We start from the raw sequence: 12,262 nt of genomic DNA on the forward strand, positions 1-12,262 counted from the left end.
TAATGATGGTGTCCCGCATGATAAAGTGTTATTAATTACTCCAGTAAAGTCTTCTCTGATATTGAAAAGAAAGTGTTAAGTAAAGGAATGAAGTTTGTTTTGTCTTACGGTAGACCTGATTTTATCGATCACTTTTGTACTTTTGAAATGTTTTTCAAAAATATTTTGAAATTTGATTTCTATGACAAACATGATAAAGGTTTTGGTTTTTTCAAGAATTCTCTGAAACATTTGGCATTTTCTTCTTTATATTGTAAAAAAGACAGTTTTATACATAATATATCCAGAGAAGAGTATGACACAATAAGGCACTTAGCAAAAGACAAGTCCATAGTCATTACCAAACCAGACAAGGGTAACGGTGTTGTTGTTCTTAATAAGACCGATTATATTTCTAAAGTAAATGAGGTTTTGAATGACCATACCAAGTTTGAAAGAGTTCGAGATGATGTTCTCCTAACCATTTTGAACAAGGAGGATAAGATTAACAGATTCTTGAGAAAACTGAAATCAGAAAATTCCATTGATGATGGTGTTTATTCAGATCTTTATACAACAGGTTACAGACCAGGCAGGGGCGGCTCTAGGGTTTCCTGCGCCCTAGGCTAATATTTTAATTTGCGCCCCAGGTCCACCAGCTAGAGATCTGGGGTGAGCAGTAGTCAGTAGCTCCCCATTGGGTGGCATTTCGGGATAGTTTAATTGTAAATCCAGCTACCAAATATTAAGTTGAAATGCATTATGCGCACACACAAACACACACACACACACATATATATATATATATATATATATATATATATATATATATATATATATATACATATATATATTAAATCTAGGTTGAAATTTACAACAATTCCATCATTATTTTTTAATATGTAACCATTGCAAGGTCAATTTTGATGCCTATAAAGATATATTAGACAATTAATGTATTCATAACATTATATTGAAAATGGCATTAAATAGAGCAAAACAATGATTTTTGCTTATAATCTATTTAAAAATTTTTATTTAATAAGGAAATGTGCATCTGATAGTGAAATTATGACTGAGTATATAACAATCAATTATAAACATATGAAAATGAATGTTTTGAGTTATTTCTTTAAAACTTCAATCAGGGATAAGAAAATGTAAGTGGTGAAGAAAATCTGACTCATTTTCCTTCCATTTGAGAGTATCCTTAGCTGAAAAAGGGAAAAAAAAAAACATGGCCTCTACAACATTTTTTCATTCATTAATAGAACAAATCTTAAGTAACTAAAATCCCCTAACTAAACTATTAAAGAAAAAAGACTAGAATTCAATGTACTGAAAGGAACTGAAAGCTATGTACGTAGAAAACGTATAATATTAATCTCAGTTATTGAAGAGAATGTGATATTCTCTTCATAACTACGAACTGAATTATTAACAAAAAGACTAGAAATCAAAGTAGTGAGAATAATTAATAATTCTGAAGTAAACATGAAGATAACTCAGAAACAATTGTTTAAATTTTATATTATTAGGAACTGTTTACAATTACAACTTTCAATTATAATGTAATTGTAACTTTATACTAAAATTTATCAATATCTGTCAATTGCAGAAATGAGAAATTCAATTTTAGTGAGCACTGAGTCTTTCTAGATTGTTGGCTACAACTACAGATAACTAAAAATGTGCTTTCCAATGCCTTTTTCTTGGCAAAATCAGCCACTAGATTCTTAAGATCAACTTTCTGTGCGATCTCGTTCTCAATAGAGACCATAGCTAGACCTACAAGTCTTTCTTCTGTCATTGTAGACCGCAAATACGTCTTAATTAATTTTAATTTTGAGAAGCTCCTCTCACCGCTCGCCACAGTAACAGGCAAAGTTAGCAGAATGCGCAAGGCAACAAATGTGTTGGGTACACTGTGAACCAGGCCTTGTTCACAAATGAACTTTAAAACATCCAGGGAATGACAGTGTCAGGCTGAAGGCGGCGTGCAACTGCCTGAAGTTCATGACACAAGTCAGTGGCGTCTATGTCCTTGCTTTCTCCATCTCGTAGTGCTTTTTCCAGCTTGGTGCAATGTTCCATAAGTTGTGTGTTTGTTATCCCATTAAGTGATTTCACATCATACAGGAAACCAAAAACAGACTTCATCTGCTGCAGTTGCTGAAAACGTTCCAGTACAGAATTGATGGCAACATCGAGTATAGCAAAATAGAAGTTAACTTTAAAGTTCACTTTTGCATTCTGCACTGGTGTGTCTTCTCCTTCATAGTCAAACTGCCTTTTCTTTTTCCCAAGACGAACGGAATCTGCAACAAAAAATGGGTCTGTCTATCTCCAAATCATTAGCCAATTCAGTAGCATCAACTAGTACCTTTTCAAACTCTGTATCACTTCTTCTCTCTTCTAGAAACATTCTAGTGCGTTCCAGTTGTTTTAATGCTGATGAAATATCATTTTCTTTTGCTTGTAGTTGCTTGCTGGTAATGTTTATTTCAAAAAGAATGTCATTCCAAACGATCAATGAAACCAAAAATTTGAATGTTGCAATGCCATTTGCAAGAGCTTTAGCTTCTGCACGTGTGGAATTTCCAGATGATCCAAGGAGAGTAGAGTCTGTTGCCATTTCAGTAAGAGCATCATATATGTCACCAATTTGGTAACGGATGGGTTTTAGTGCATCTATCCGACTCTCCCATCGTGTTTCACTCAGAGGTTTTACTGTTAAGCTTTGTACATGACGTTTCAGTACATCCCAACGATGAGTTGAGGCTGAGAAGAATACATAGAGCTTTGTATCTGGCCGAAAAAATTAGTTGCTTCTAAGCAGCAACTTGCTGCATCATTCACCACAAGATTTAATGTGTGAGCTGAGCATTGCATGAACAGCGCCCTGGGATTTCTTTGAAGGATTTTCTTCTGTACACCATTGTGCTTGCCTTTCATATTGCTGCCATTATCATAACCTTGACCTCGCAAGTTGTCAATGCACAGATCCATTTTCTTGAAGTCTTCCAGAATAGTTTCAGCCATGCATGCACCAGTGGTTTCTTGTAGTGGCACATAACCCAAGGAATGTTCTCTCACAGCTATCACAGCATTATCTTCATCAACTTGAACAAACCTGATTATGACTGTCACTTGCTCCACATGACTCACATCAGGTGTGCTGTCCAAAATTATTGAAAAATATTTTGCAGCACGTGCATTTCTCAGAATTTCTTCCTTAATAGCATTTGCTAATATGTCTATCAATTCATTCTGAATGTTTTTTCCCTAGATAATGTACATGTGTTTCTTCATTCCTTATCTTCCGCAGATGTTCACTCATAGCTGGATCAAACAATACCATTAGTTCTACAAACTAAAAAATTTCCATTTCCTGAACTGTACAATTTTTGATTTGTTCCTCGAAAAGAGAGATTCTGCACACCAAGTACCCTTACTAAGGCAATAAGTCGTTCCAAGATTTGTTGCCAATAATTTCAACTCTTTCTCTTGCACGCTGGGTTTCATCATCTATTGTTTTGTGTTTCTTCAAACGCTGCTCAAGCTCTTTCCACTTGCCCACATTGTCCAAATGATCAGGTAATTTTTTCATGTGATGACAGTAATGATGACAAGTTTTTCCAGTCTCGTAATCCAATACTAGAAAGTGAAGAAATGCGTTTCATGCCAAACAACTTGCAACAGAAGCACATTACAGAATCAGTTGACACTGAATATTGTAGCCACTTTCGGTGCATAACTTCTCCATTGGGTAAATGTCTTTGATAATGGAAGCTCGAAAACTTTCTCAGGTTTTTATCTCTTGGAAACCTGATATCCAATATCTGCATGGGTCCATGTTGCACTAGTTGCTGCCTTAACTGATCATCATGGCTACTCCATGTTGCTGGATCACTGTAGTCTATATCAGTCAGTGTAGGCCTACCAGAGTGCTTCATTGGTGTGTTACTTTCTTCATCCTTGGTCACTGTGCCTTCATTTTCAGACTTATCTTTGTCTGCAGTTTCCTGAACGTTTACCTCAGTCTCTGATTTTTCTTGTGTACTGGTGCTGTTTCCAGCTTCTATCATCTTACTGTTAGCTGTCTCTGGTTCATCTTGCGTATCGGTCCTGTCATTAGGTTCTACCTGTGCTATCTCTGCTGCTGTCTCCGCAATCTGGTGTGTAGACACGATGTATACATTATCTACCCCCACTGCTGTCTCTGTTTTTCTCTCACAGACCTAGTGATGCTGTCTTTACATTTCATCTCTACTTCCTTGTCTGTCTTTTTCTCTGATTTTGCATAACTTTCGATTGCATCATGAGATTCATGACCCAGTTCATCAGTCTCCCAGCAGATACTTCAGAAATGATCCTTGTCGTTTGGCTTCTTCTTTTTCTCGTTCAGCTTTACGCTTGCCATACTGAGCTCCAGATGGCCGCTTAGACATGCTGAAATAAAAATGTTAATACAAGCTAAATATTGAGTCACTTTGACTAAAAGCAATAACACGTATTTTATATATATATATATATATATATATATATATATATATATATATATATATATATATATATATATATATATATAATCACACACATTTCAATGTACACACACACACACACATATATATTATTATATATATATATATATATATATATATATATATATATATATATATATATATATATATATATATATATATATATATATATATAAAGTATAGTGTGTGTGTGTGTGTGTATCAGGGCTGGCAATTACCCCAAAAAAAGCCCACTTAAAAAAACAAACACACGCTTGCAAGTGGGTTTAATTTTTTTGAATTTTTATTAGAAAAATCAATTTTATGCTAACATTAGTAAAAGCTTTTCTGAAATAAAGCTTAGCTACTATCCTCAAATATAATTTGGTGAGAATCTGCTCAATAATATTGTACGGGATCAGTTAAAATGAGCTAAAAACTATCATCGCTAAATCTTACTATCGCTTATCAGTATATCATACGAGTAATCATTTTCTGTCACCATAATACCTTAGGCAGGCAGCTAGGCCTATATCAAGTTACATGCACTAATATTAGCAAGAAAAATTATGTCGATGTTGTGATCTATCAGCTACCCTCCGACATCTATACTGTGTAAGTTAAATCAATGACCAAAAATTAGGCCTATTCCTGCCTGGTAAGCGATGGATCACGAATTTGGTGGAATCATATGCAGGATCTACGATTCTACGGTCTACCTGGGAATGTTGAAGACTTGAATTAATTATTAGTAGCCTCACTCTCGAGTCTCAACTTGTAGACATGTAGGGAATGTGCAGTATGTCTGTGCTCAAGATTTCCCCTCACGGTGTGACTCACCAAAGAAAAGAAGTGAAGTGCCTTTGTAGCTTTCAGAGGAAACACTAACTTTACTTTTAGTAAGACGGAGTAGACAGGTAACTTGTATAATACACGTTGCTCGATGTGGGTTGCAGCATAAAAAAAAATAAATAAATAAATAAAATAAAAAATCTGGAAAAATGTCCATTAATGAGTATACGGTTAAAGATACGTTTACTTTTGTTAAAGAGATAGGGAGTAAAAGTTTCGATAATTGTGTTATGGCAAGCTTTGATGTAAAGTCACTGTTCACGAATATACCTTTAGTTGAAACCATTGACATTTGCATTAATAATTTATACAGTGATTCTGATAAAATTCTATATTTTACAAAACCTCAACTTCATAAACTTTTATCTCTAGCAGCAACCGATTGCTTTTTCATCTTCAATGAAAAGGTTTATAAGCAGAAGGATGGGGTTGCCATGGGAAATCCACTGGGTCCAACGTTAGCTAATGCCTTTCTTGCTTATCATGAGGTTAGGTGGTTGAACGAATGTCCGGTATCTTTCAAACCACTTCTATATAGACGCTATGTAGATGACACTTTTTAATTTTCAGATCTCCCACGCACATTCCTTTGTTTCTAGAGTATTTAAACTCAAGCATGAAAATATCACATTTACGTCAGAAATAGAGACTGATGGAAAGCTGGCCTTTCTGGATGTTCTCGTAAGCCGCAAAGATGGTGAGTTTCATACAGAGGTGTATTGAAAACCAACTTTCACCGGACTCTCAACCAAATTTTCATCTTTTATACCTCTTAATTTTAAGAGGAACTTAGTGAAAACTTTAGTGACTAGGGCATTCCAGATTTGTTCCAATTATTTTAGCTTACATTTTGAATTTTCTTGTATCAAAGATATTCTTTTTCATAATGGATTCAGTGCTAAATTTATTGACACATACATTGGCAAACAACTCCAAAACTAATGAATCCACGTCTCCCAAAAGTGACAGTAAAAAAATACAATTTATTTTTCCTTGCCCTACATGGGTAAAAGCAGTTTTCCTTGAGAAACAGTTTATCTAAATTACTGTTGGAATTTTACCCTCAAGTTAGTCTCAGTGTCATATTCAGGCCTAAAAATGTAATACAAAAGTTTTTCAAGTTCAAAGACACGGTGCCCAAAGACCTACAGTCATCTGTAGTCTATAAGTATACATGTAGTTGCTGTAATGCAACTTATATCGGTAAATCAAAGCGCCAGTTTCGGGTCCGTGCCTTTGAACACCTAGGCCGATCAATTAGAACAAACAGGCCACTTGACAAACAAGCATTTAGTGCCATTCGTGAGCACTGCCATCAGCATGACCATCCTCTGAGTATAGATTCTTTTTCTATATTAGCCAGTCGTTCTAGTGATGTGGAACTAACCACAATTGAAACATTATATTCCATCAAAGAAAAACCATCACTCTGTAATAATGAACGGTCAGTTGAGTTGCTTTGTTTTTAATTCTGTGTCTATCTTCTGTAACTATCTTTGTATTTGCCTTGTATTCCTCTCTTGACTCTTGCTTTTATAGGTTAAACTGTACTGTTCAATTTTAATTCTTGGTAGTTAGTTCTGATGTTTAATTTTATTTCATTGTAATGAGTGTTTTTTTTTTCTTTCATTGTATTTATTTGTTATTTTAGATGCCTGATGATGGGGTGTGTTAGAACCTCGAAACTAGTCGCAATAAAGAATGTTTCCTCAAATACTGGTCTACCTATTCCTTATATATATGTATATATATATATATATATATATATATATATATATATATATATATATATATATATATATATATATATGTATATATATATATGTATATATAGTATATATATATATATATATATATATATATATATAAAATATATATATATATATATATATATATATATATATATATATATATATATATATATATATATATATATATATATATATATATATATATATATATATATATATATATATATATGTGTGTGTGTGTGTGTGTGTGTGTGTGTGTGTGTGTGTTTTGCAGTAAGACTGTGGGGCCAAGGATTTCATGAAATCCCTGAAATTTTCAGGAAATTCGTGAAATCACCAATTCACTTAGGGACATTTGATCCCCGAGGGCTACCACTAAACACAGCGAAAGGGTGATTCATCTACACTGTTTCGCCGTGTTTAGTACTAGCCTCTCGGGGATCAAATGTCCCAAAGTGAATTGGGTGATTTCAAAATTCCCCTGAAAATTTCAGGGATTTCATGAAATCCCTGGTCTCACAGTCTTACTGTAACACACACACACACACACACACACACACATATACATATATATATATATATATATATATATATATATATATATATATACAGTACTTTATATATATATATTTATCTATAAATATATATATATATATATATATATATATATATATGTGTATATATATATATATATATATATATATATATATATATATATATATATATATATATATATATATATATATATATATATATATATGTGTGTGTGTGTGTGTGTGTGTATATTTATAAATATATATATGTATATATATATATATATATATATATATATATATATATATATATATATATATATATATATATATATATATATGTGTGTGTATATACATACACACACAAAAAGAAATACTGAAACATCCATCTTATCTTTTTCTATCTATGTTTTATCAAGATTATTCTCATTGCTCCTCCATCTCTCTTCTCTTCCGCCTCATTGCTCAAGTTAGTCCCTGTCCCTCTCTCAGCATAACGGAGGCATAATAGGAGAAGCCCCAACCAATTTCCACATCCAGAGCAGAGATTAGTTTGCCCCACCACATCCCCCTTCTTTCTCTCTCTCTCTCTCTCTCTCTCTCTCTCTCTCTCTCTCTCTCTCTCTCTCTCTCTCTCTCTCTCTTATCAAACTTTATGAAGGTTTTCCACTATGGAAGCGTCAGGTGCTGGTGTTAGTGGTAAACTCTGCCTCCTAATTCCAGCTTGAATGTTATACTTGTCTATTGCAGCTTCTAAGTTGGATACAAACAACAGCTACAGCAGTTATGATAATGATAATAGTTTCTTGATGTTCCTAAAACGAGAGAGTAAATTCTGTATTGATCATTTCTCTAAAAATAATTCACACTTATTTGTTCTAAGTCAAGCTGAAAAAACATACCAGTGCACCAAATCAAAATAAATAAAAACATTCACGTTTACATTCAAAATTTTTTGTAAATACATTTTAGCATCAGAGGCAACGAGGTCTGTAGAAATTCTTACAACCTTTCGTTGCAACTTATATTAATTCATTTTGAGACTGAACTTTTTGTCGAATTAAACCACGACCTATATTGCCTTCTGAACATACTTGCTTTTCATTTGTAATTAGAGTCTAGATAATCATCTAATTTTTTCAGACGAACTCCGCATTGCATTTAGAGAAACCTCCTTTTGTTTAAGCAGACTTTGTATGGTTCTGAACAATCTAGCTGTCCTCCATATAAGTACTAACTTATTAGAAAAACTCCTAGTTGTTTATAGACAAATTTCGCTTTGCTTGAGTGACATTCTTTTCTACACATACTTTGCTTTGGTCTTAAACAAAATCCATATTGTTTGTACATAACCATAACCTCTCCTAATCGTGTATTAATTAGAACTAAAATGATGCTCTTTCTGGGAGGAAAATAATTGCCAAAGGGAATCTAATAGCGATGACTATCCCAAGTAATGCAAAATGTCAATTATCACCTGTCACATCAATTTTTAGTCTTTTTGCCGTCATTCTGTTGTTCCACCTCCCGCTCTTTTTTTTTTTCTGTTTGTTGAACTGAATAATAACTTATGATTTCATGAAAGTTTATAAAACGGCATAAATGTTTGAAGCAACCATTTGAGTACTGCTGTCTCGTGAATGAGCTGCTCCACTAATGAGCCTACGGAAAGGTATTTAAACTGGACGGACAGGATATTATTACAGGACACGTAAAATGTCACCGACAAAAATGTCGCGGAATTGGGAGTAATCTGAGTATTCAAAACCAATTTTCCTTTTTGAATTCTACGGAACTGATAATACTTTTTGAAATGCTAAATTCCAATCTCTACTAATATTTTTTAATTTTACTTCAGACAGTAAACTAGGAAGATAGCAATATGAGCAAGAAAATGAAGTTGCGCCTTCTGCAGTTCTTATCGAAGGGAGCCCGCATTGCTTTTCTTTTATTCCATTCTCATCTGATTAGTTCATTGTTCGTAATAGGCGCCGCCATCCCCTTCTTATGCTTTAGTTTCCTCCGCTTATCCGGTAAGGTCATTTACATTCACCTTCCGTGTATCCAGGGCACAAGTTGAACCATTAACACAGCGAAGCACTCTTAGTCCTAAGTGTTATTTTTCCTAATGATAATTAAACTACTCCCACTGAAATTACAAGATTACGGTTAATGAATTAGAATTACTGAACAACTTTATTTTCTTTTTCGACTTCTTGGAGACCTGGCATTGTCTGTATTCAATTTCACACTGGCATCCTGCCATATTGGAATTGAGAGATTGATAAAACGTTTCTTCATTTCATTTCCAAACTTTTCTCCCCACAAAACTCTTCTTGTCTTGCGACATGAAGGTTTTATGGCCCACCTTCAGTGACATCACTTGGCCGCTAGCACCCTGAGGTTCTCCACGCTCTACCGCAAATTCATTGACAGAAATGTATCTGAAAGAATCAGCTGATATATTTTCAATTCTTTAAAAAGAACCTGTTTTAAATTGCGAAATTTTTTCTAACTACTCCCAGACTTTGGAATTTCATTCGTTTTCCCACGCTGCTCTTCAGCTCCCCAAGGATTTCTTTTCCTTCCCACCTCCTTGTATTTTTCCGGGGCCTGGTCTACTGTAGATACAGACATCATGTTGCTGTCCCTGAAGAAAGGAATTTGTCCTCAAGAGAAGGAATGAAACCAAAATGGTTAAGAGAGAAAACTGAAACAAAATCGAGACGACACCAGTTACCAGCCAAAACTGTGAAATGTCAATGTACGCCGAAAGAGTCAAGAAAATAAATAATCAACCAGAATGCTTAAGAAATCGAGTAAGTCATTTACGTACACTCGGCAAGGAAAGTTAGGATACAGTTTTTAAAAATCTTCAGACATATATTGGTCAATAATGCGACATCTGGCAACTTTAGAAAGGGGGAGGAGCTTCACTCTTATTGTGTTTGTTTTTTGCTTGACCTCCTATAAGTTTCAATCATATTCTACAGTTCTGAAATCATTGATACTTAAATGCAGTAGTAAGCTTTACAATATTCGTTCAAGTTGTAATTTGCAGCAACAGTTCTGAGCAAAATAAACATTTTTCGACATAACCTACCAAGTAACCTTACACAAATGAATTTATGACACCACAATGAACGGAATGCTTGCATAATCAGAAACGCGATCTTCCATAGTGAAATCAAGAGTTAAATTTGAGCAATGTCCAATGAAAAACGTGGGGAACAATAAAGGAATGAATGCAATGTTACGATGAGAGAGAGAGAGAGAGAGAGAGAGAGAGAGAGAGAGAGAGAGAGAGAGAGAGAGAGAGAGAGAGAGAGAGAGTTGCTGTTGTGTGCCTAGGCCTATATGTAGAGCTACTCATTCTATTATTTTTTTCTTTTAGAGATTGAGCGGTACTATATTTGTATAGTATGTTTTAGCAATGGAGAGAGAGAGAGAGAGAGAGAGAGAGAGAGAGAGAGAGAGAGAGAGGGGTTTTCTGAAATGGTAAGTGCATCACAATTATTCTAAATATAGTTAATCTTGTAGGTACCATTCCGTAGGTACCATTCCTGCTCTGGAGAATAGATCATCTGAGATAAGAGCTTCATCCTTGAAACATGGTAAATGGTCTATGCTTGGTAGATATTACAGCTTTGCTTTACTAACTAGATTTCATATAGTAGGTAAAGATTGACCTTTAAGATTTTGCTATTATGCTACATATATATTCACTTTGTCTTTGTGTGAAAAGTGTTAGACTAATAGTTGTATTACACTATAGGTTCATCTATCAACTGACCAGGTAAATCTAAAGAAGATTGTGAAAATATTGAATTAAGTGAAAATGTCTAATCAGATATTGGTAAGAAAAATTTTGTTTAGTAGTGTTTTTTGTAGCATATTTATACAAAATACTTATGATTTTAGTCAGCCAAAATGAAAAGTATATGGCATTTGTTTCATTTCATATTTATGTTTCCATAATTTACTGATGGTTATCCAAAGGATACTGGCAGTGAAGTGTACAGTAATGCCACAGTAACAAGCATTATGGATAATATTAGTTGGATTGCTACAAGTGTTAGTCCTACTACAACTATTATGACTGCTAGACCTGCATTTGCTACTAATACTGCTACTACTACTACCCCTCCTCCTACTGCTGCTACTACTACAACTACCACTAATGATGATGTTGATTGTAGCATTCTCAATGGAAAAGATAATTTACAAAAGCCTGAAGTACAGTGTGAGACCATACAATTAGGGTTACATGAAGAAGGAGAACCAACATTCACAACCATAAAATCAAATGGTAAGATGTTACCATGAATCAAATTTTTTTAAGAGATCAAAACAAAATATTTTTCCCCAATAAATGGTCAGTTCTGAAATACACTTAAATAAATAAATAAATTTAAAAATGTATATGTATATATATATAGTGAGAAGATATATATATATATATATATATATATATATATATATATATGTAGTATATATATATATATATATATATATATATATATATATATAAAATTTAATAGTTATTCTTATGTTTGTACCAATTGCTTTGCACTGGATTATTAACTTTAACATTTGTTCAGAGTCTACCAGCAGCTTGCAAAGG

At 33.7% G+C, this 12,262-nt stretch overlaps 1 protein-coding gene across 1 annotated transcript; it reads right to left on the reverse strand.

The window, feature by feature from the left end:
• Positions 1–1,935: 1,935 nt before the first annotated feature.
• Positions 1,936–4,067, reverse strand: LOC136831063 (uncharacterized). The gene is made up of 5 exons (XM_067091009.1): positions 3,923–4,067; positions 3,435–3,636; positions 2,928–3,157; positions 2,569–2,760; positions 1,936–2,297 (listed from the first exon to the last, which is right to left on the reverse strand). Exons 1-5 carry the CDS (start codon positions 4,065–4,067, stop codon positions 1,936–1,938), a joined length of 1,131 nt encoding a protein of 376 aa, XP_066947110.1.
• Between the last annotated feature and the right edge of the window lie 8,195 nt (positions 4,068–12,262).

Source organism: Macrobrachium rosenbergii, chromosome 48 (assembly GCF_040412425.1).
Source record: "Macrobrachium rosenbergii isolate ZJJX-2024 chromosome 48, ASM4041242v1, whole genome shotgun sequence".
NCBI classification, from domain to species: Eukaryota; Metazoa; Arthropoda; class Malacostraca; order Decapoda; family Palaemonidae; genus Macrobrachium; species Macrobrachium rosenbergii.

Coding starts and splice junctions, on each gene's coding strand:
- LOC136831063 (XM_067091009.1), bottom strand. CDS start 4,067: ATGATAGAAGCTGGAAACAGCACCAGTACACAAGAAAAATCAGAGACT. Junction 2,761..2,927: donor TAATGGCAGCAATATGAAAG/GCAAGCACAATG, acceptor TATTCTTCTCAG/CCTCAACTCATCGTTGGGAT. Junction 2,298..2,568: donor ATCATCTGGAAATTCCACAC/GTGCAGAAGCTA, acceptor TTTTTGTTGCAG/ATTCCGTTCGTCTTGGGAAA.